The sequence below is a fragment of the Pimephales promelas genome, chromosome 12 (assembly GCF_988280905.1).
Source record: "Pimephales promelas chromosome 12, fPimPro1.hap1.1, whole genome shotgun sequence".
NCBI classification, from domain to species: domain Eukaryota; kingdom Metazoa; phylum Chordata; class Actinopteri; order Cypriniformes; family Leuciscidae; genus Pimephales; species Pimephales promelas.
In genome coordinates, this window is record NC_142780.1 from 30,907,338 (window position 1) to 30,932,931 (window position 25,594).

At 35.7% G+C, this 25,594-nt stretch overlaps 4 protein-coding genes across 40 annotated transcripts in view; 1 reads left to right on the forward strand and 3 right to left on the reverse strand.

The window, feature by feature from the left end:
• Positions 1-1,740: 1,740 nt before the first annotated feature.
• LOC120462165 (ly6/PLAUR domain-containing protein 8-like) lies at positions 1,741-5,331 on the reverse strand. The gene is made up of 4 exons (XM_039650673.2): positions 3,549-5,331; positions 3,320-3,463; positions 2,421-2,531; positions 1,741-2,320 (listed from the first exon to the last, which is right to left on the reverse strand). Exons 1-4 carry the CDS (start codon positions 3,715-3,717, stop codon positions 2,121-2,123), a joined length of 624 nt encoding a protein of 207 aa, XP_039506607.2. The 5' UTR covers positions 3,718-5,331; the 3' UTR covers positions 1,741-2,120.
• A 66-nt stretch (positions 5,332-5,397) lies between these two features.
• On the forward strand, positions 5,398-15,645 carry dpys (dihydropyrimidinase). The gene is made up of 9 exons (XM_039650834.2): positions 5,398-5,752; positions 6,336-6,494; positions 7,081-7,260; positions 8,908-9,097; positions 10,482-10,638; positions 10,791-10,932; positions 11,195-11,337; positions 14,978-15,185; positions 15,297-15,645. The coding sequence occupies exons 1-9, from the start codon at positions 5,513-5,515 to the stop codon at positions 15,360-15,362; spliced, it is 1,485 nt and encodes a 494-aa protein (XP_039506768.1). The 5' UTR covers positions 5,398-5,512; the 3' UTR covers positions 15,363-15,645.
• Positions 14,393-21,986, reverse strand: dcstamp (dendrocyte expressed seven transmembrane protein). Of its 2 annotated transcripts, XM_039650836.2 has the most exons (4): positions 20,525-21,986; positions 18,070-19,137; positions 16,949-17,281; positions 14,393-16,395 (listed from the first exon to the last, which is right to left on the reverse strand). In XM_039650836.2, exons 2-4 carry the CDS (start codon positions 19,123-19,125, stop codon positions 16,336-16,338), a joined length of 1,449 nt encoding a protein of 482 aa, XP_039506770.2. In that variant the 5' UTR covers positions 19,126-19,137; positions 20,525-21,986; the 3' UTR covers positions 14,393-16,335. The 2 variants fall into 2 exon arrangements, with proteins under 2 accessions (XP_039506770.2, XP_088974102.1); XM_089117976.1 differs by lacking the exon at positions 20,525-21,986 and having other exon boundaries at positions 18,070-19,253.
• Positions 21,987-22,074: 88 nt separating this feature from the next.
• rims2a (regulating synaptic membrane exocytosis 2a) overlaps positions 22,075-25,594 on the reverse strand; it is a 188,248-nt gene continuing 184,728 nt past the window's right edge. For all 36 annotated transcript variants that reach the window (XM_089117958.1, XM_089117956.1, XM_089117944.1 and 33 more), the window contains one exon: positions 22,075-24,590. In XM_089117958.1, the coding sequence (XP_088974084.1) occupies positions 24,375-24,590 (216 nt within the window). In that variant the 3' untranslated portion in view covers positions 22,075-24,374. The remainder of the gene's footprint in view (positions 24,591-25,594) is intronic.

Below are 25,594 nucleotides of genomic sequence, written 5' to 3' on the forward strand. Positions count from 1 at the left end.
CAAAGATTAACAAAATGCTGTATATGTGCTATTCATTATTAGTTCATATTAACTAATGTAGTTGACTAATGTTAACTAACGAACATTATTGTAAAGTGTTACCGATGGAAGATTAAACCTAGACACTTTAAAGATGGTTAGTAACGTCATATCAGAATTATGCAAACGTGAACATTTGAAATACTAATAAATAATATTTGGTTTGAGGATGTTGTCCATGTGCTGCACTAATCTCTATTTTAAGTAAATAAACTTCTCTCTAGCTTTAATCAAAATGCTTCAAACTAAATATGGTCAACAAAGCTGGTAATAAATGTATAGCTTTTCACATGTCATCAATTTCCTGAATCCATTTTAAAAAGCCATTGACACCCATGTAAATCCTGTTAATTTTCTTGCCATTCATTGTTTAAATAATCGAGTCAGAATGAATAAAGTTTATGTGTCTGAGCACGTCTGGTCATTAAATTACACCAAAACCACATCACATTTTTAAAACTTACAGACTTAAATTAGCTATATCACGACTTGTCACTAAGAGCTGAAAACAACACATGAACTGAAGTAAGTGATTTACCAGGATAAACAGCACCCCCGTGCGGTCATACAAAAATGCTTATATCTCAGTAGGCCTGTTATATCGCTTCAGTTTGAGTTTAAAAACAGTGTTGGTTGGTGGAAGGCTAATAATTAATGTTGATCGAACCAATTAAAAGAAAAAAACAGCAGGTTTGATTTTTTTTTTTTAATTTGTGATAAGTATTTTATGTAGCTACACAAATAATAGGCCTACCCTCGATATCTTAAAATAGTCAACATATTGGCGGGTTATAATATCTCCGATCACAAAAAGAACACTTGTCAAAACTGTAAATCAACGGGACATCATAGATTTAACAATAAACATCAACTAACTAGCATATTTCATGGCAGAGTAAAAGCCAGTCTGTGAGGGATCGACTTACCTTGTTTTCAATAACATCCGCTGTATAAAGCTCTTATTTTCGACAGCTCATGTTGTCTTTTAATATAGTAGGCTATATAAACTGTGTCGCATTTCATTTCCTACCTTATTGGAAAGAAAAAAGTAGGCCAGTCGAGGGTCTTTCATGCGGAAATGGCGGACCATCCAGAGACTTTTGGCATAGGCCTACTCTGTACTCTCTGGGACACACTTATTCTAATCTCACATACTAACTATTTAGGATGATAGTAGCCTATGTACATTATAGGACGCAGGGTACGTTTCTTATTTTAGACGGAAGGATAAGACGTTGCATCATTTGAATATTCATTCAGATTTTCCGGTTTGGTAATCTTCACAGGCTCCTTGAAAATTCGTGTTACATGTTTTAAAAAATGACGCACAATGAAAGTAGTTTGCATCACGGGATATCTAATGTCAAGCATGCCCTTCACTGACACTGCTGACTTTCTGAGAAACAAGTACACTAACATTTGAACAGATATCCTATAGCCTATTAGTACAGTTGGTTCTGGAAGAAACTGCACCAAAACTGAGAGAAAGTTGTAATGTGTAAAAAAAAAAAAAAAAAAGTTTAAATAAATAAATAAATAAAATAAAAATCACTGACACAATTGGAATTGACCATTGTTTCAATGGTGGTTTCAGATCTTCGTTTTGATCATAAACTTCTTAATTCATATTTTTATGATGGATTTTCATATTTAAGTTTGACAAGTTCTGGGGCAAGTGTAAAAAAAATTAGAAAAGGGCCATTTTAAAAAGTAGAAATTGTTTTTTAGTTTTAATCAAATGAACAACTTGGTATGAAAAAATTGATTAGAAACACGCATAGCTAAACAATAGATAAATAAAGCAATTTAGTAGCCTATAATATACTTTCCTTAGTGTTCAATCCATCTACCCCCTCCCGAATAAAAGACATATTAATTTTAAATAAAGCTGGATTCATTTTAGTTAATTAAATAAAATAATATTCTGCATTCAACCAAGAAACGTTTCCTTCACCAAAACCATAATGTAATGTAAAAAGAGAAGTGGCACATGCATACTACATACTTCATCTATTACATAAGTGTCTTACTGTATGTCAATAAAGCACAAAAACTCCAGAGAACCATAAACAGGACACATCTCAGAGGAAAAGGAGAGAGAGAAGAGTCACCAGCGGCAGGAACAGGAAGAGCCTCTGTTTCAAACCCTGACCGCTGTTACACAGGATTCCCTCACAGCATCTCATCCGAGTGCCAGACATGGAGCCCAGTGTATTTAATAAAGAGTTCCCACATATTATATCACTTGCACATCCTTTCGTATTCACGCCAATAATGTCAACTGGGGGGGAAAGGGAATATGTTATGGAATACACAAGGGCGGTAATACTAAAACAAAACTATTCAAATCACTGCAGATTGTGTGTGGAGAGTGTAATCACCTTCTGTACTGAAGCACTTTTTCTGGTCACCTGAACAAGTCACAATGTTTGAGCAGTCTTTATTGAATATGTCACAGGTGTAACACATCAGCCTATTGTATCGCAGCAAAGCTATGATATGAAAGAATAAGAGTAGTTAATGCAATAATCAAAACTAAATTGAACAAAAATGAGACTTTACAAACATATCACTGCTATTAAATGAACAAATAAGGAATCCCACCATTCACTCTCAGTAATAAAAGGTACAAAAGCGGTCACTGGGCCTGTACCTTTTCAAAAGGTACACTTTTGTACCCATAGGCTGCATATTGGTACCTTAGTGGTATTAGCACCTAAAATGTACATATTAGCACCTGAAATGTACATATTAGCACCAAAAAATATACATAGCACCTAAAATGTACCTAAATGTACATATTAGCACCAAAAATGTACATATTAGCTCATGAAATGGACATATTAGCACCTAAAATCTACATATTAGCACCTAAAATGCACATAGGACCTAAAATGGACATATTAGCTCCTGAAATGGACATACAGTATCAGCACTTAAAATGTACATATTAACACTTAAAATGTACATATTAGCACCTAAAATGTACCTAAATGTACAGTACATATTACCACCTGAAATTGACATATTAGCTCATGAAATGGACATATTAGCACCTAAAATATACATATTACCACCTAAAATATACATATTAGGACCTAAAATGGACATATTAGCTCCTGAAATAGACATATCAGCACCTAAAATGTACAAATTAACACTTAAAATGTACATATGAGCACCTAAAATGGACAAAAGTTAAACTTTTGAAAAGGTACAGACCCAGTGACAGCTTTTGAACCTTTTTTCTGAGAGTGCTGTAAAAAAAAAGTGCATGTACCTGGAGCCTCTTCAGTGTTGCAGAGGTCTGTGTCACAACATTGGGGATTAAAGGTCATTTGGTTTTGTCCCAAATGTATGGCGTCAGTAACACACAGGGCAGGATCTGTGCAGTTTTTCTCACTGCTATCTAATGTACTGCCATCTACAAAAAAGAAAATAAATAAATGAATAAATAAAGATTGACTAATAAACCTCTTTAATAATTTTCTAAATCATGCAATGCTTACTGTTGTTTACGGTGATGGAGCCGCATTGAAGAGGACAATTAGTTTGATTTTGCTTGCATGATGAATTGTATTTGTATTGGCACTGGTAGCATCTCAGAGCGAATACTGAAACATAAAGAAATGTCATAGTAAAACAATTAAAAAATGCATTTGTTTTATGTATCAGCATCTCAAATCATCTCATCTCATTGTGAACTGTTTGATCATAAATACAAAAATGTAGTCATTTCATCAAGTAAGAATCCTAAAAAGAAACACACATACCTGTGGAGAAAGAAAGCGCGATGAGACCCAGAGTGATGTACAGAGTCATGGCTGGAACGTCAGTGTGAAATCAATATGCAGCTGACTTTCTTTGTTCCAAAGTGTGCCAACAGGCAGCAGAATAATTAGGCGGAAATAAGGCAAATCTAAGAGTTTTATTTTTGCAACTCAAATTGCTCACGTTTGAATATTCACGAAATGAATATTCAAATGGAGGTGTATAGGTCAATTTCTCTTAGGATCTGTTCATGGCAGGTTATCATGAGTCCGACATCAGTTCACCTATAGAGACACTCTTTTCGATAAGGGTCTTACCTCTGCTTTTAAACTTTTATCTATTCAAATTTGTATTCATTTCCCATTTGGATGCTTTTGGACAATGCTGTATATCTAATAATCTGAACCTGCAGCACAGATCGAGACAAATTTGCCTTTCAAAACAGCTGAATGTAAGAGTGTAAGAGTGTCTGATCAAGTATCCTTTATCATATGAAGATGTGCACATTGGAGTGTCGATAACAGCATCAGAAACACATTCACTGTGAAAATTGTTACAGTTTTTTGCATAATGCATCTCAAAAAATGTTTCTGATGTGACAAATATTAAGATCAAGATGTCTACCGGGCAGAAGGTTACTTTGAGATTCAAGTTTAAGTTCCTCCCAATTGAAGGACTCTTGGCTAGAGTGATTCATTTCAGACCACACATAAAAATGGGCAAATGGCGCCACCTTGCGGGAGGAAGTTTAACCGTGACTAAACATTTAGAAAATTTTACAACACACACATCGTTTCTTGTTCGTTCTTCTTTGCTAAAAGATACTTGCCATCAACTGTTTATTTCGGGTAGACTTATTATTATTATTCTTATCAATTCTTGTTCAGTTAGGCCTATAGGTTCAAATCAATAGGCCTAAGTGATAGATAGGCCTAGATCAAACTACAATTCTGTCATTGTTTACTCCCCCTCATTTTGTACCAAAACATTCGTTCATCGTCAAAATACAAATTAAGATTTAATTTTAATAAAATGTAGGCTCTCGCCATTGACAGCTACCACTTTTGACGCCAAGTTCGTAAAGAGATCGTAAAACTAATCCATATGATTTCTTTTTGGTTTAATACAAATTTTCTCTTGAAAATGTTTTCTTAATATCTATTTTTTTATTTTTTTTTATTTAATAAATATAAAAAATTAAAAACGACTAGCCTATAGCCTATATTTATTTTCATATCTTGCTCTAAACAGACCACATAGGTTTCACAACATTTGAATCACGTTTAAAGTGTATAGTAGGCCTATTTACATATTTTGAGTCTGACACTTTTTGTTCAACAATTATGTCAATTATGAGGAATAAGATTATAAATTTGTGGTGGAGATTTAGAACATGGGTTTTGGGAAGACAAAATCGATTTTTGAACCCGTTCATTGAAACGAGCTCAAATAAATCATGCTCATCGTGTCAGAAACAGGCTGGACAGGTCGGTCGGGCATGTTTCGCAATGAAATGGGCGTAAGGTAAAAAAAAAAAAAAAAAAAAACCTAGAGAGACAGACCCTCAGTCTTCCCACAACACATCTAATTCATTGATAGACACACTGATTAATGCTTCTAGAGATCGTGCTTGTGTACCGAAGACAACAAATTACGACCCTTTTTACTCGTTTGCGCATTAGTCAGTTAGTCAATAGAAAATATGACAACCTTGATTAAAGGAGGGAAGGTGGTAAATGAGGATTTCTCTGTGATGGCAGACGTGTACATTGAAGATGGAGTGATCAGTGCAGTTGGCTCCGATCTGCAGGTAGCAGCTGGCACACGGGTCATTGATGCCACAGACAGACTCGTGCTGCCGGGTGGAATAGACACGCACACACACATGGAGCTGTCGTTCATGGGCACCACAGCTGTGGATGACTTTCATATAGGCACCAAGGTAATTACAACCCATGAAATAGCCTATGGTGTGTGTGTGCATCCATTATTGGAATAAGTCATCTTCATTTTTGAATTATTCATTTAAATTGATTTGATCATTCGAATAAATTCGAATTAACAAATGTAATAATATTCTTAAGTATTTCCATTTACAAGTGTAGTCTATAGTGTTAGTAAACACTTTTAAGTGCAGTGTTATGTCTGTGAGAACCAACTTTAATTATTTAAAAATATTAGCCTATTACATTACTTATTGATAGGGTCCGATCTTTATTGGATGAACTAAACTGAAATTGTTTATGAATCATGACATAATGACAAATATTAGTCTTGTGATACTAACTGATGACATGCTCACTTCTCAGTTTCTCATTTGTTCAAGTCCATTATTGAATTTTGTACATTTAAAACTCCAATCTACCTCCTCAAATCACATAGTCATTTGAATGTATAGTATTCTTGCATATTCAGCAATAGCAAATAAGCTCAGTGCTCTTGTAACAGAACATAAGGAGAGTTAATATGTAACGGTGTGTTCCAGAAACACGTTAATGTTGTTTTACCTCAACATGTGTCCACAGGCTGCAGTCGCAGGAGGCACGACCATGATCCTGGATTTCGTCATCCCTCAGAAGGAGTGTTCACTCCTGGAAGCCTATGAGCGGTGGAGAAGAACAGCGGACCCCAAAGTCTGCTGCGATTACTCCCTTCATATGGCTGTCACCTGGTGGGATGACACTGTATGGCTACTATATACTGTACCACACACACATATATAAAATAATATAAAAATAAAAAAAACTTGTTACCTTCTGTACTGTGCTAGACTCACCGGGACTTCTCACTTTACTTACATATTGTTGCCCTATTGTTGATTTGATTGCTTCTATTGCTCTCCTCATTTGTAAGTCAATTTGGATAAAATCGTCCATCTGTCTGTATGTCTGTCTATCTGTCTATCTACACTCTAAAAAATGCTGGGTTGTTTCAACCCAAATTTGGGTCAAATATGGACAAACCCAAATGTTGGGTTAAATTTTTAACCCAACTTCAACTTTCAACTAATTTTTTTAAATTACATTTTTAACCCAACATTTGGGTTTGTCCATATTTGACCCAAATTTGGGTTGAAACAACCCAGCATTTTTTAGAATCTATCTATCTATCTATCTATCTATCTATCTATCTATCTATCTATCTATCTATCTATCTATCTATCTATCTATCTATCTATCTATCTATCTATCTATCTATCTATCTATCTATCTATCTATCACTGTCTGTCCATCTATATATAAAACATGAACATTATGTGACTTTCTTTAGGTTAAGAAGGAAATGGAGACTCTTGTTCGTGAAAAAGGTGTCAACTCTTTTAAGATGTTCATGGCATACAAAGATGTCTTCATGCTGCGTGACCATGAGCTCTATGCTGCATTCTCCCAGTGTAAGGACATCGGAGCAATAGCTCAAGTCCACGCGGAGAACGGAGACCTTATTGCAGAGGTGAGAAGTATTCCAAGATCTTCAAAATGACAATTCTGCATCTAGTTTGCTAACATTCCAATTCAGGAATTTATCATGGAATTACGCCCTAGAAAGGTATATTTGACTTGAGGGGAGGATGATTCAGAGGGATGCATTGCAAGTTGTTTTACAGGAGATTCCCAGATGCATACTGCATATAAGAGACATTCACCATGTTCTTTACAATTAGATATGCTTCTGATACAGAGTATTATTTTTGTGCATCAGAATGGGCTTGTGAAGGGATTCTTTTACCACAATGCCCTCTGAGTTAAACTTCACCAGGAGTTAACCAGTGTGCAGGTGTTTTTTGTAAATCATTCTTGAAATGGAAAGCTGAACAAACAGGTCATGTTGCGTAAGAACTGGCCTATGCCTTTAACTAACACGAAGTGCCATATTTGCAAGTTTTATGGTCAAAAGTTCAAATGGGGCATATTTTGCTACGAACTGTTATAAATGGTTTTTCCATGTGATTATAGTGTTAAGACACTAATAATAACTTGCCATTTTGTCACATAAATACTGACCACATTCATTTTTAGACTCTCCATTGCCCAATGCAGCAAAATGCCTAAGAAAGAACCAGATGTGTCATGTTAGTAGACTGGTCAGAGTTCAGTGGAGAAGTTTATTATCATATGCCATTAAAAGTGCAAATTTAGGCAAATTATAACAACAATGTTTACATTAGCTGAAAAACATTTTGCCATCCTGACATTCTTATAAGTCCCAAGAAATGTGTGAAATTTGATTCCACTGGAGGGCACCAAATACATAAATGAGTTTTAATGTATTTTCATAGAGAAAGCAAAACTCATGTAGGGGGAGAGGAAGTGTAACATAAATTGAAAAAACCCAAAAGAACAAAAAACCCAAAAGAACAAAAGAGCATCTTTTCTCTCTCTCTTTGTCTGGAAAAAAAAAAAAATATATATATATATATATATATATATACTATATATATACACTATATATATATGCTAATTTTTTTAGTATAGTAATTGCTACTATGCAATTAAATACTAAATTCCATAGTATTTAATTGCATAGTAGCAATTAAATACTATGGAATTACATGGTAGTGGGCTCTCTTGGAGTGTGCTAGAAAGCAACAAGTTACTAGTTACTATCGACAACACCCTAGCAACCACCTAAACACCCCAACAACCGCATATAAATGCACTAAACAAAACTTCCAAACACCTAAACAACTATATATAAATTTACTAAAAACTTCCAGAATACCCTATAGCAAACACATAGCAAGCAATGCCCTAGAAATGACTTGCAACACCATAGCAACCACATAAAGAATGCCCTTATAAACATAAAAGCCCTGACAACCACCTACAAAACCATTAGGATTGTGGCAGTGAGTTTTGCTAGGCAAGCATCACTCTTCAGAAAATATAAATATCTGTTTTACTATTCTTTTCCTGCTTTGCAAGCACTGTTTCCTTCAGAAATGCTAATGTAGTTGGTAATAGAAGCTATAGTTGCTAAATCTGAAGAATTTCCTGCTGATGCAGCGTGCTGAGACACAGTTGATGCCCGAGAGCACATAGAGATTTCATTTAAACAGTCCCGTTCTGTGAATATTGATTTGTGTGTGTGCTCACACAGGGTGCTAAGCGTATGCTGTCTCTGGGCATCACGGGTCCTGAGGGCCATGAGATGTGTCGTCCAGAGGAAGTGGAGGCGGAGGCCACACAGCGCGCCATCACTATCGCCCATGCCGCTAACTGCCCGCTCTACGTGGTGCACGTCATGAGCAAATCTGCAGCGAAGGTGGTGGCTAATGCACGCAGAAACGGTGAGTGAGCTGGCATAAGACAAGATTATCATTCAAGTTCATTGTGATATTAGTGAAACATTATTACAGTATACAATAAGCGTTTTCTACTTAAAGGAGTAGTTCACTTTAAAAAAAAAAAAACTTTTGCTGATAATTTACTCACCCCCATGTCATCCAAGATGTCCATGTCATTCTTTCTTCAGTCGAAAAGAAATTAAGGTTTTTGATGAAAACATTCCAGGATTTTTCTTTTTTCTTCATATAAAGGACCTCAATGGGAACCAAACCGTTCAAGGTCCAAAAGACAGTTTCAGTGCAAACTGCAAACTGTTCAAAGGGCTTTAAACGATTCCAGACGATGAACAAGGGTCTTATCAAGCGAAATGATCGCTCATTTAAAAAAAATAACAAAGTTTAAGTTTTATAAGCTCAAATGCTCTGTTCTGTGATGCTCTGTTCGTGACTCTTCTGTCCGAACTCGTTCATCAAAATTAACGAATCTTTTTCCTAGTCAATTCGTTCATTTCGTTCGTTGAATGAACCAAATGACACGAAAAAAGATTTATTTTGATAAACAAGTCGGAATCATTTAAAGCCCTTTGAACAGTTTGCACTGAAACTGTCTTTTGGACCTTGAACCGTTTGGTTCCCACTGGAGCCCATTATATGGAGAAAAATCCTGGAATGTTGTCATCAAAAACCTTAATTTCTTTTCGACTGAAGAAAGAAAGACATGGACATCTTGGATGACATGGGGGTGAGTAAATTATCAGCAAAGTTTTTTTTTTTTAAAGTGAACTACTCCTTTAATAAATTTTTAAGGGTTAGTTTGCCCAAAAATGAACATTCTGTCATCATTTACTCACAATCATGTCAGATTTTATTAAAAATACCTTTATTTGTGTACTGAAGTCAACGTAATCTCACGTCAGTCAGTTCTCCTGACGTGTGAGAACCAATGAGGTTCATTCGCATGTTATGCAATTCATTTGAGCTTCAGCAAGAACCAATAGGGTGAGTAATTAATGACAGAATTTGAAATTTTGGGTGAAATAAGCCTTTAAATTGTAATTTATTCATATTATGGCAAAGCTGAATGTTCAATTTTTCACGATCCTTCAAATGTCCAAGAACAGAATTTATTTGAAATAATATTTTAAATGTGTCTCAAATCTCATTTGATGATTCCTGAAAAATAATAATTTTACACACAACTTTTGAATGGTAGTGTATAATAAAATACAATAAAGTCCCATCTTACATTAATATTCTTTCACTAAGATTATGGATTTGGACTTGCTGGAGCTGGTTTTGGTACATCTGAACTGATGTTGTTTCTAAACCTGATAATCAAACACTCAAAGGACACTGATCCTTTATCACACTGATTGTTTATCGCCAGGTCGAGTGGTGTTTGGAGAGCCCATTGCGGCTGGACTGGGCACAGATGGCACTAACTATTGGCATAAGAATTGGGCTCATGCTGCTGGTTTTGTCATGGGCCCACCTTTGAGACCAGACTCCAGCACCCCTGGATATCTGATGGACCTGCTGGCCAAGTATGTGGGAGCTTTCATGATCTCCCTATTTAGCATCTATTTCCAAACTTGCATAACCTTCTTTCTTCCATTCAATACAAAAGTCACAAGATAATAAAAAAAGAACATTAACAATCATGAAGCGTTAGATGATAATGTGCATTATCTTACAGTGACGATCTAAGCGTAACAGGAACGGATAACTGCACATTTTCGGTGTGCCAGAAAGCCCTTGGGAAAGACGACTTTACCAAAATCCCAAATGGAGTCAACGGCGTTGAAGACAGGATGTCGGTTATATGGGAGAAGGGAGTGGTCAGTGCCTCTGATATATAGCAATGATTCCTTCATTCTCACATTTCTCTTATAGATCTATCTATCTATCTATCTATCTATCTATCTATCTATCTATCTATCTATCTATCTATCTATCTATCTATCTATCTATCTATCTATCTATCTATCTATCTATCTATCTAGTGTCAGTGCAGCACTGACCTTTGGCTTTCTCATTATTTGACGTGAGGTGCAGCGGTCACAAAAATAACTCACTATTTGTCTGTTTTATTTTGTCCAGCACAGCGGAAAAATGGATGAAAACCGGTTTGTAGCTGTCACCAGTACTAACGCAGCAAAAATCTTCAACCTTTATCCTCGAAAAGGGAGAATTGCTAAAGGCTCTGATGCAGACCTGGTCATATGGGACCCAAAGGCCACCAGGTAACTCACAGCTGCCTAGAAAACTACACGTGACCTCATCTGTATGCTCTAATGAATAGTGAGCCATGTTTCACTGTGCAGACATTCCTAGCAGCCACTGGCCAATGTGAATACAAAATGTACTTGAAATAAAATTTATTTACTAGTGAAATAGGTCAGAAATACTTAGGGGTTAGGTATTTGAAAAAAAAAAACCCACTAACCTCAAGTCTAACTCAAATTGTGTATGATGTGTACTTTTACTTTTCTAACTGCTCGGACTTGCTTTCCTCCAGGAGAAAATGTTCCATAGACTTAAATTGAAAGAGCCATATTTACAGAACAGATTATTATCGAGGCTGGGGGCGGGCTTATTTGCCTGTACGCAATCCCTTAGCAACACCTTAGAAACCACCCTTAAAGGTAGGGTAGGCAATTCTCGGAGAGCTAGCAATTGCAAGCTAGGTTTGAAAGCATGAGATCCCACCCTCCCTTCAGAGTGCTCTACAAAACCACGCATCCTTCAAAACGTGTACAGCAGAGAGCAAAGATAAGCGTCTCAAGAGGCGGCGTTAAACTACCTCATGCCTCAAAGCACATAACATTACAATAATAATGAACATAAACAACCTAAAGAGCACTGACCTGTACCACCTGACTGCTGCAACTTAATTTCAGGGTTGATAGTGTTGCCAATGAAAAGCATAAATTTGAGTCATGAACCGCTCTGAATATAACGTCACTGGTTTACATCTCTTTCAAATTACAATAGTTATGGCGTGAATGCAGCATAAGCTTAGTTTTCTTGAACAAATTACCTACCCTGCCTTTAACACCCTAGCAACCACATAACAACACCCTGGCAACCAGTCACAACATCACTTATCATCAAAGTGGTTACAGTTTGCACAGACAAACAGCACTCATAAAATGTACTGTAACTATCAATTTACTGTTGCAATTCTGACACATTAACACGCCACTTTTAAAGAAAACAAAACCATTTTGCATGATACTTTGACAGGAAATTCCAAAAAGCAATTTCTCATTGTTGTTACACATATGTTTTGATCATATAGGCTAATTCAAAATGCAGTCTTCTCATTTCATGGGCTTCGGCTTTTACAGATTTTAATTTTTATGACTACTTAAATGCATCTGTAATTGAACATGTTGGCAGTGTTGCTGAGTGTTGTATTGTACTACATCACTTTAATAGCTGTTTTTTCAGCCTTGCCTTATTTCAGAAATGTAATCCATACTTCACAATTTTTGGAGGGTAGTCACATTCGTGAGAGTAATTGGTGAGATTAATCATAAAATGGTTTTAATTTGAAATTCATGAATGTACGTAGGTTCAGATAGTCTACCTGTGAAGCAGGTTGAGCATGTTTCTGCAATTGTGAGGATCTATAATATAGATGCTTGACATACTACAGATGTTGCTATGGATTGGCTGTTAAGACTTGCCCATAAATGGAAGAACAGGAATTGTTCTTCCTGCTCAAACACGTTTGTAAAGTTCACGCATGGAAGGAGAGTACGGAAACAGCAGGCGGCCCTGGGTCTTATGTAATTGGGCCATGTTGCGGCTCCTCTTCCCCGTGAATCTAGGCTAGCTCCCTCTAGGCAAATAACCAACCGCTGATGTGAGTTAAGCAGCGAGGACCAATGTGCTGAAACTTAGCGCATAGCAGCGCTGCATTAATCAGAGCTGAGCGCTTGTGTAAGACTTGCTAACAAGGGGCCGGTGACGTGTCCTGGTCTATATTAGACAATTAAGGTCAACTGGATGCATGTTCTGAGCAGAAAATAATGAAAAGCAAGACATTTAACCACAATATTTGCATTTTATGTTTAGATTCAAATGTGTCTCCCAATTGATTGTATTGACAGTTAATTCAACTGTGAGATTGCATAATTATCCATCCCTCAGATAATTATCAAGATAAAGGAATAAGCCAAGAGAGGCCACACGTAATGATTTTAACGCGGGTAATGGTTATTCATAGGCACAACGTGAAGCGGAGCTTTGTTAAAGCCAGTGTTCAAATTTGTATTTTTACATTTATTAAAGGTGCATTGTGTGATATTTAGGAGGATCTGTAGACAGAAATGCAACATAATATACATAACTATGTTTTCAGTGGTGTATAAAGACATTACATAATGAACATTATGTTTGTATTTTCTCAGAATGAGCCATTTCTATCTACATAGCCTACACTGCGGGTCCCCTTACATTGAAATAGCTATTTTGCGCCCACATGTTTCTACAGTAACCCTAAATGGACAGACTACCAGAGAGCCAGTGTTGGGAAAGTTCACTTTCTACACATGAACTAGTTCAAAGTTCAGTTCACACATTTTAAAATGAACTAGTTCTGTTCATACTTCATAAAATGAACTATAGTTCTTTTTTTCCATATGTTGCAAGCTTTTTTTATTATTAGTAATGCCACAGCCCATTTACAACCACAGACAACAATTATTTTATCGACGGGCTGTTTGCACAGAAATGTAAGATTTTTCCCATCATCACCGACCTCGTCATAAAATCCGTTTAAATGATCATACGACGCCTCCTAGCTCGCTGCTTTGTGAACGGAGGCCGCGGCGCGACACGTTGTGTGTTGCCAGTTTTTTCGCTACATATTAAGGCCTGTTTACGTGTTCATGAACTATCATTGAACGCGTTTAGGCACAACACTGCAGAGAGCGCATTTCATCACTAAGTTATTCTTCGTGCAAAGAAGCTAGCTAAAGTCAGCTAATAAAACACTGACACAATAATGAACAAGTAACAATCATATTCACAATAACATATTGTTTTACTGAATAATAAAATAATATTTTTAAATATTTTAAATACAAAAAGTAACATCAGCTTTACCTTAGTTCCATAACAACAATCTACTGTATGGTGATGTGTGCATTTCTCAGCATTTTACAAAGCTGACTTTTTTTTTGCAAGCAACATAAATATTTAAATACCACATTCAAACTTAAAAAAAAAAAAACCACGAAAGAGGAGCTGGCAGAAGATAAATGAGCTTGCAATATTGTAAGCAATATGTTTCAAGCAGTAGTATAACCTTTACTCTCAATTTTAGGACTGTTAGCATTCATCAATTTTTAAATGATAGAATATGTATTGTCTTTCACAGCATTATAATAGATGCACCAATAAAAAAAGCATAGCATACAACGTATGCAGTTTTTATATTTATTCATAACAAATCAATTAATGAAAACTTCTGTTCAAATTCTTAAGCTGAACACAGTGAATATCCATTGCACAATAGCAGTTGATAAAATCCATAACTTTTACTGTCAGGTTAAATTAGTTTTTTTTTTTGTCGATAGCTGTCATTTTAACTTTTAGAAACTCCTGATTTTGCTGGTTTGTCTCAGCTCTGGAGACAGATGGCCACTCGGAGCTCATTTCAACTGCTGATAGAGCATGCAAAAAAAAAAAATATATATATATATATATGGGAAACGACAGATTTGGTTTGCCACTTCACACACCGTCAATGGGCTTAAATGTTCCCATGCTGATATATTATACTGTATATAATGATATAAATGTAAATTAGTAAGTCAACACATATTAATTAATGTCCTTTAATGCCTTTGTGCATAATTCTGTTGTTTTTAGGGTCATTTCAGCAAAGACTCACCACCAGGCTGTGGACTATAACATCTTTGAGGGAATGTTGTGTCACGGGCTTCCAGTGGTCACGATCTCCAGAGGGAAGGTGGTTTATAAAAACGGGCAACTATTCACAAAACCGGGCGAGGGACGATACATCCCACGGAAACCCTTCGCTGAATTTGTGTATAAAAGAATTAATCAGCGGGAAAAGGTAAGTCGGGATTGGGCTTTGCTCAAAGAATGCCCAGCATCCCCTAAAATCTCAAAGGAAATGTGGCCATTGTGCTGTATGATCTGTAGGTGAGCATACTTTGTTTTTTAGGTTGGAAAGCCAAGTGCTGTGTGCAGAGAACCGTACGCTGGAGAAGTGGTGTCTATAAGACGCTGAGTCACAGAGGAAATGTTTTAAGGAAGATGAATGTGCAGTATTCATTTAAAAACAAAGATTGCAGTTGTAACCAGAAAAGGGCGTTGCAGTTTAATGCCATAGAAGAAAGTTTCGCAAATAACTTTTTATTCTCTAGTTTGTTGAAAACATGCTCTTAGGAACCCAGAACACAAATGTCCACAATTATCCCCCAGAACCTTTTGTGGAATGGAAATGTTTAATGGATGTTAATGGTTCTTCATGGATCCATCAATGCCAATAAAGAACCTTTATTTTTCAGATACGTTAATGAAGCTAAGTGAGCCTTAACGTTATGTTAGATATTTTAAAGATAACGTTCAAATACGTTGTTGACTTAACTTAGAACAGATGTAGACATCCTTATTTAATTTATCCACGTTTAGTTGGTGTTGTTTTGTCGCATCACTTAATCGCATAACTTTATCCAGAACAGACACTTATCTCGGTTGAGATATGGCTTGGGAAAGGGTATACATTTTTTTTTTTTTAAAACACGCCCAGCCTTTCGGGAACCTAGTGTTGGAGTTGCATGTACCCCATGCACACTGTTTGACCATTTTAAACTTAAAATGACAAGAAAAAACGAATGAAAACTGACTAACTGCAATGGATTTCAATGGACGTGAAAGCAGAGAATGTCTGAGTGTGTAGGGTTAGCTGCAAAGTAAAAAAAAAGAAATCCAGGGTCCTGATCACATACAGTATGGTGTGTGATGACCACTAGGGCTCCTGGGTCTATTCAAAACAAACTGATCACTAGGGCCCATGGCCTATCATCCCATTCCCATTGCCTTCTATACTCAGACCACTGGGACACCACAAACAGAACCCCCAGTGCAATGTTAAGGTGCACTTTTTGATAAAAAATGCCTGTAAATTCTCTTGTCCACATGTACTCTCTCAAACCTGCGATTATGGCTGCTTGACAAACTGTAACAAACTTCCAGCCTACTTAAACAGCGTCAGGGTTTGTTCTGTGCTTATGGAAGAGTAAGGGGCACCAAAAACTGGGCTGCAATAAAAACAAAAAATACATTATTTTGTTAATACAATCCACATTATAACAGCTAATGCCAAAACATACTCTATGCAAGAACTTGAAAACACATGCTTACAGCTATATAGGTTCAGTTTCACACATAATACTTTTCTGAAATGTCACAACACAATTTGCATTGCATAACACTATAAACACACACCATACGTTTCTGGCCTTGGTAGGAAAGCTAAATAAGAACAATTTACTAGATAAGCAAAACTGAAGACTTGTTTTAAGATAATATAGTTTGAATTAAACATTTTTCTTACCCTACTGACATCTTTAAAAGCATACATATTATGCTTTTAAATATTATATTTTTTATATTACACCAAATTGACTGTGATTTCTGCTTAAAACAAGAAAAAAACTGGGTACTGTAAGAATAAATAAACTTAATTCCAGATATGTTCTCCTAAAACAAGTCTATATTTATACAATTTTACCGAAAAAAAGTACTCTTTTAAACATTCTAAAAATATTGATTTAGACACTGATGTTGGCAAAGTGAATCAGTACTACTAACCTGCATGGCTAAAGTCTTCAGATCACCTTCATGTTCTCCCACTTTAGACTTGCACCGCTTTCTTAAAATCTTTGCATGTAGATAAGCAGCTCTTTTCCTTGCGACATCTGAGAAAAACTGCTCGGATAGCACAACCCTGAGCTGGACGATCTGTGATGACAGCAGAATCAGAACAACCAGCAAGGCCAGGACGACAGACAGAGGAACCAGAGATTGATAGAGCCACAGTTCTGGTTCAGGCAAGCACTTCTTCTCAAACAGAGACACTGTGTAGGAAAAATCAGCCCCTTTTGCATTTTCCTTAACAGGTAAACCTAGAAATAATGTTGCTTCCTTTCAAAACAAAAAAGGAGAAAGTGGAGAGAAGAAATACAGACATCAACAAAATACCAGTGGCAGTTTTCAAACAGTTTGATTATGAAAAGAATAGGTCACCCGAAAAGAAAAATTCTTTCATCGGTTTTAATTACACTCATGTTATTTTAAAACGGTATGACTTTATTTATTTTGTGAAACAAAAGAATTATTAATTATTAAAGAATTATTAAAGAATTTATTATTATTATTATATATTCTTTTTGGTTACACAAAACAAAGTATCAACAGGAAGGTATGTAAATCAAGACAACATTTTCATTTTTTGAATATAGCCTACAGAATTAAGGATCTATTTTCACACAAGCAAAATATTTGTCTTTTCATTAATGCACACACAATTGAGTTATTAATAAAACTGGATTATATAACCAACATGACCGTATTTACAGAAACGTAACGCTACGGTTCTGTAAACGATTGAAACATGATTCTTTAGCCTAACTAACTTTTATATATAGAAATATATGATCGATATCTGTTCACACAACAGCAGAATATGTTGGTTATTGCTCTTTGAAATGCTAAATTGAATTCAGACAATTCAGTTTTGACCTTGTTATTAATGTTCTGTGAGTGACTCACGAATGTCAACGTGGCAGTGGCTTCGCGCACAAAAACACAACACATAGTTTTTGTTAAATTCAAACAAAAAATAGTGTGAAATAGTGTTAAATTCATTCAGTAAGGATTAAAGGATTAACGTATCCATGTAGGCCTATCTGTAGGACACTATTCTAGCTTACCTGGAGTTTTATTCCCACAGGAACATGAAGTGGCTCCAGTTCCCCGAGCCGCTTGCTCAGAACCACAATAAGCCAGTAAATCATGCCGTCGAGACTAATAAACAGCAGCCAGGTGAGACAATGAGTGAATATAGGAATACTGAACTTGAACATGGCTTTCCACTGCCGACCGGTCGGACGGACGGACGGGGTCACTATATAACGTTCCGATTCGCTTTTGCTAAGCGGAAGGACACCCGGTTTACCCTCCTCCCTTTGCTGCTCGTCAAAGCAGCGGAACGTTTTCGTGATGTATATGTTGTTGTGCTTTTTGTCTACATGAAATCTTCTCAGGTATAAAGCAGTGAGGAGCACAATGAATAAAAGACCTAATGTTGGAGACAATATCGTTCCTATTGAAGACAAAGCATTGGTCAATGCTAACACACTCTGCGTGGTCTGGTTTAGAGCCTGTTCGGCCTCAGAGAGGTGGACTTTGAAGAGCTCAGAGTCCACCTTTGCTTTAAGAGAAAAATCTGCATGGGAACTCCAAACTGAAAAGTTTATAAAGTAACTTTTAAGTTGATTTCCCACCCACATAAGCATTTTTATATAATTTCCGAGGGGTTCTGTATTGATATCCAGTAACTTTTCCTCCAAGTTGCAGAGGAGACCTTTTGCAAGCAGTCTCATGTTTTGTAGCATGTTCTGGATGTTGAAGAAAATCACTGAACTGGTTCCTAATGTGAGAAGAAGACTCTTCACTTGCTTCATACCCATCGAGATCAAAACCAGGGCTCCGAAACAACGGGTCCTTTCTGAGAAATACATCGCTGGTGTTAAGCTTACACAAAAAACACAAGCGAGGGGAACCGAGACCTCCTGGACACATTTGAAGGAAAAGTGAAGGATGAGGAAGAGGAAGGCGCTCAGAATGAGGCTGGTGGTGAAGCAGCTCAACAAGAGGAGAGGTTTTTCGTTCCAGCTTTTCGTGTTGTTCGTGTAGACAGCATATATTCTGGACCAGACCCATCGTACTCTTTCTGTAAGCTGATAAAATTTAGTTTGAGTCATCATTGTCTCACTAACCTGAAATAACAGAAACAGAGATTTTGAAATTGGAAATGATGATGCTTTCATAACTACATTAAATGGTTAATGAGCCCTACAATGTCTGCATTATTTTGATTGGGCTCCAAAACATATTTAGACATTTAAGCCAAACATAAAAATGTGAATGCATTGCTTTAGATAACAAAATATCAAATTTATAAATACAGTTGCACAAACACACTTTTCTTGTAATACCTTTAACAAAAAAAGTTTATCAGGTTTTAAATGATAAAACAATATACTGTTATAATTGGACACGTTGTGGTTCAAACACATACAAAAAATGACGAGACTACTCTAAAAAACGATGTGTTGGCTTCAACTACTTTTTCTTCGTCAACAGGTTCCACATAACTGAGTTACATTAAACAAACATAATTTGTTCATGTAACTTCAACATCATGGAATTAAGTAATTTTAAGCAACCCAATTTAAGTTCTCTCAACGTGAATTTTTAAAGGCTTCCTGACATGATTCAAGTATTTTTTTTTAATATACTTACATCCATTTATATTTCATTTATTTCAGTGACACTTAATTAAATTGATAGACTATTGATAGCAGTAGCACATATTAGCATCTTAAATGCTAAGATTTTCATGCTCCTTCAATCAAAGCAATAGAAAATAATTAAATCAGTCGACAGCCACAAAAAAAAAAAAAAATGCTCCACTCTTCTCAAATGTAATTTGAATGGTTTAATAATTCCAATAATTTAACATTAAACACAATTACACACTATCAAGTGTTCCCCTTTTCTAAATATCCCCCAAAAAAACATAAAATAACACTTAATTTTAACATATATTCTCTCTTAATTCAACCATATGCAAAGCATGCTCGGAAATAAAAGCACTGCCCAGTTTCAGTTAATGCGACACAAATCAATCATGTAATCAAACACAAGTGGATTAAGTAAACTTAAGTTGTTCATATATTTAAGCAGATTGAACATAATCCAATTAAGTTCAGGCAAAACGGCAGTTTCCGTGAATTTTTTACTTAACATAAATGGTTTGTGTTTAGACTACATGTTAGGATTTTGTAGGCTACTGTTAAGTTGAGACATAAATAGAAAAAAAACCCAAAAACATTTCAAGTCAAAAAACACAATTATTATAAGTAAACTAAATACAGATATATTATGTAAAGTGTACAACCTTCCTAGTTCATTTTTTTGAGGGTTAATTGCAATAAATGGCTCAAAAAATTTAGCTTGAGGTTTTATTCTACTGATATTGAAATGCGATATAATGTTGACTGAAGTAACAATAAATCTGTTACAGTAATCTGTCTGTACATTTAAGTCTCTGTTATTATGCAACATTTGATTTTTACAGTAAGATAATTTCTTTGTCCTTACCTTTTATTTGTCTTGAATGGTATCAGCTCATGATTGTGTTGTGACAGTCCAGCATTTATCTGTCAATGCAGGAGGAAGCTGTTTATCCCCGTTGACCACTTCCTTTTTTAGCCATCATCTCAGCACTTACTCATAACCACAGAATAGCACTGACAAAAAACACCTTGTGATTAATATGTTCTATGACAAAAAACAACATAATTCTGTTGTATTTAGAAAGCTTGCTTTCGAAGAAAATACAACCTGAGGGCGCAGCTTTAAAAAACAGGACCTTTAGGACAAAATTATAGGCCTATATGATATAATAAATGAATAACTTAATAAGTTATAGTTAAAACAAGCATTATTATTCTTAAAAGTATTTTTAATTATTCAGTAATTGATTATTGCGATTTCTTTTTTTTAAAAAGTTCCTTATTTCTGATAAATGCGGTACTTCTCAAAGAATCCTGTTGTGTACAAAATTGTACACAACTATTTTCAACATTGATAATAATAAAAAAATGTTTTGAGTAGTCAATCAGCATTTTTTAAGGAAAGTGTGCCACTGATGATGCTGAAATATCAACTTGGCATTACAGGAATAAATTAATTTAAAAGTATATTCAAATAGAAACAGTTATTTTAAAATGTAAAAAAAAATAGTTCATAATATTACTGTCTTTGTTCTATTATAAATATATAGAGCGTTTTTAAAATATGCATCTCTTTAGCCAAGCATTTACATAATTTATCTCATAACCTTTTACTCCAGTCATATCAGATGAAATGCACATGATTATTTTTGCTTGAAATGTTATGAACAGCAGCTTCGCTAATTGATTTCCATTAGCTTTTCTGTTTTATCTTGGGATGCCCATCCCAACGTAACTAGATATGTCAGCTCTGGTTTGGATCCAACCTCTACGAAGACTTCAGATGACCCAACACCTGTGAAGAGACGACTCTAACTCCGGCCAGGATTTCAGATGACGCCAACTCTATATATTATAATCATTATGTTCACAACTTGTAATAATTACTTCAATGAGCTCATCGTTTCTGCCTAAAATGTATACAAACGGCGTGATTTTTATATGTGCATTTCTGAATTATAACTTGGACACAGTCACCCCTGATACTCTCACTGTAAAAAAAAATCATTATTTTTTTTCAATTACAACATTATTTCTTTTGTCAAAATATCTTAAATAGTTTATGTAGTTCAGATAACATAATATTTTAAGTTTAACATAATATTTTAAGTTTAAGTTTCTAAGTTATATTTTAAGATGATTAAATCAATCACCTTTTTCCATTTCAATAAACTTAAATTTTTAAGGCAGCCAGGTTACTTAATTTTTTTTAAGTTAAACCAACAATATTTTTTACAGTATAAATTGATATGTAGACGCATGCATTTCTATAAAGCTGCTTTGAAACGATATGTATTGTGAAAAGCGCAATACAAATAAATTTGAATTGAACTGAATACACTGTACATGTCTGCCATATATAAATATATCTGTGTTTTCATGTCATGTCAGGAAACACTATAAATAGAGACTTGCTGCTTTTGTTTGTGAACGCTCATTTTCCTTGCTCAATATCCATTTTTTATTTTTTAATTTGAAAAATAACTTACATAAATCTCTGTACTCAACCATACTTGACCAAGACATAGCCTTGGCATGAACACATTGCACCAAAAAAAAAAAAAAAGAAAAAAAGAAAAAAACAATAGAGAAGGCATTTGAAATAGAATAGAACATACTTTGACATCATGAGACATTATCCCACTTCCATACATTTAGAGTGTTTCTTTAATAGAGATCTCTTTTTAAAATCTGTAGATTGTGAAAGACGAACGATGAAATCAAAAGTGGACTGAAAGCTTGATAAATAGAGTTCATTTTCATTGGAAGAGGTATAATGTCCCAGTGCATATTTCCATTCAGGCATTGAAATTAGGAGTCATAAACTGCTCGGATATATAAGAAGCTCTGATTATTACTAAAAAATAGAAAATAAAAAATAAATAGGTCTTGGCTTGTAAATAAACTAACAAAAATATATTAAATGACTTCTACTTTCTTGAAACGAAGAAATAAAACCCAAAAGGTATATCATCGTGTGGCAATGGCAATATCATCGTCCCGATGTGCATTTCTCTGCAGACAGCATCATGCTCGGAAAACTGTACAGCACAATACTGCGAAAGTCAGCGAGCTGCAGACGCCTCCGGTAAAAAGATCTCGGAAATATTGGGCTCTTTTGTCAGGAATGCTGCAGCTCGTATTTCCGTAAAGATATAAAAATCCCTGGTCACATTTTCCCTTAAATTTGTCAACAAAGTATGATTTTACAAGGTGGAATGTTCATTCGGAATTTTGCCCTTCTGGTCAGTGCGAGAACACCGCCTAATTTTCACCAAAATTCAATTCGGGGTGAAGGGAGGGGGCAGGGGATCGTTGTCGACATGCACTGTACAAGAAACTGCATTTGTTTTTCTTTTTTCTCCAAATATCGTCTTTATCAAAACATGCTGAGTTACTGTAAGATGTGCCCAAGCCATGTTGCCAAAAACCCTTTTCAACATGCTTGTTAAACGAATGAACTTCAAACAATACAGACTAAAACTAGAAGGAGCTGAAGAAACGAACAGCCCTGAAAATTCAAATGAAGAAGAACTGGAACAATATCGGGGTGGAAACCTGACAACGGAAGCAAGAAGTACAGAGAGTTTACCCTGGGACAGGGGAGAAGTAGAGAAACGTGTACAATTTGCACATCATCTTTAGCTTCATAAGGCTTACGCCTTTACAATAATAAATCATAGACATTTATTTTTACGTCTTTGTCACATGAACAGATTTTTCACTGTAAATAAAATGTTTAGCTTGTCATTTAACTGCTTGTCTTTAAAAATACAGTAGAGAGACCAATGAACGGTCCACAGGACAACAAAAAAAAACAAGGTTTCATGTTTCTTTTTTTTCTTCGTCAAATCACACTGTAGCATTCACTCCCCATGAAAACCATGCACTAGTGAAATTTATCTTTAGAAATAATAGAAATGGTTGAAAATGGCTGATCCGGTTTGTTTTTTTTCTTTTTTTCTCATCATCATCATCTTTTTTTTTTTTTTTTTTTTTGCAAGTAGCAGTCTGAGAAATTGATTTATTTTCTATTTACTTTTTTTTTTTTTTAAAGTTCAGCTAAAGTTGTGTCCATGCAACAAAAAACTTGTTATTTCTTCTTTAGGTTTCATACAGTATCAAGAGAAGAAATTCAATTTGATCTTAAAAGATGATTCAAACCTACATGTCATCTCCGTGTTGATCTAGCAGAATCTTATCTGGGGAGTGAGGTGACCATTCCCGCGTCATATTCTTGTTTTGTGTGTACATTTCTGGGTCTGTTGGCATGGCTTGACCCAAGGAACACTGTTAGCCCATGTAGATACAAATACATCAACATTAAAAGAAACATAAATGGAAAATGAAAGTCGAAGAGAACGTTTCACCCCGTTTCAAAAAGGGCTTTTGAAGAACTCAACATTTCGCTTCTCAGTTCAGGCTCAACTCCAATGGCTTCAAATAGGCTCTAAAATCAAGAATTGTGACATTCCATGAGCTCGGGAGCCCATTTCCAGCTTCGTCTCGTCCCTACCCTCTAGGGGGTGCTCTTTGCGCACGGTGTGTGCGGCATTTTTTTTGCGAGCAAAAACAGAACCGCTTTTTTCACCCCTAAGAAACAAGCTCTGAACACACAACATCAAGCATGCAGTGTTACCGGGGGGACGGGACCTGTCGCAATTCTCAAACTCCACCCATTGGCTGCTACAATAACGCTATATTTCAGAAAACTGCTACGAGCGACCGAACGGCGCGGACCCGCTGTCGAGAGATGACTGGGAAGCTCTTCTGGTCAACGGGGCCAAGGTTGGGTCGACCAATGAAGAGGGAGGAAACAGTTTGAACCAGCCAATAACCATGTTGGACAAGTCCAGATCATCTAAAAGTATCTGAGCGGCTCCCATGAAGGATTTGTGGTCCATTCGTCCATAGTCTCCCCACACAATGATCTACGATGGGAAAAGAATTAAGAATTAATGAATAGACTGAGGCAAGGTCTCATAATAAAAAAAAATTGAATAGATGACTTAAGATATCATGGAAAAAAAATGTGTTTTATTGTGTAATTATGTGTTTTTTTTATTATTTTGTCATATACTGTATTCATATATCTGGAATCGCTAAACACATATATAAATATATATATTAATAATAATAAATATTGATTTACGTCGCAATTACTTATATATACTGTGTATATACATACATACAGGGCTTAAAGGGATACTCCACTTTTTTTTGGAAATAGGCTCATTTTACAACTCTCGCAGTGTTAAACAGTATATATATTTTCCCACTATGGAAGTCAATGGGACCAGAAACTGTCTGGTTACTGATATTCTTCTAAATATCAGAAAAATGGTTAAATGGATTCGAAAATGGTAAAACTCAACTGTTTAACTCTGGGGGAGTAGTAAAATCAGCCTATTTCCAACAAAACGTGTAGTATCCCTTTAACATAAACTTTTTTTTGCTCACCAACCACTGTGGTTAGTGGTTTTCCAAAGTTACTAGCCACACAGTATTTTTACTGGCCACAATTTTGACATCGATACCATGGTGAAAAATTGCTATATAAATATTTTTTTAATCATCACATAATTTGGCAGCAGGTATATTAGGCTGCTGTCACTTTAAGACCGAATGCACGCCGTCTGTGTTTATGTGAATAATCGCCAAGACCAGTGAGCATTTTGACATTATTTTTTGTATTTGACTGTTTAAAGGTGGCATATGTAATAATTGAGGTAACAATATACGAAAAATGAGCTACACGCATCAAAAGAATGAGAAAAAAATAAGTGCAAAGATGTCATTAAAAAACTGACAAGTTATAGTGCTGCCGAGATATTAACCTGAATTAGCATGCTAAATTACTAGCCCCGGCCCGGCAGGTATCGTAATACCAGTTCCGGCCATGGGAGGCGGTATGCGGACGGGCAACGTTAGCACC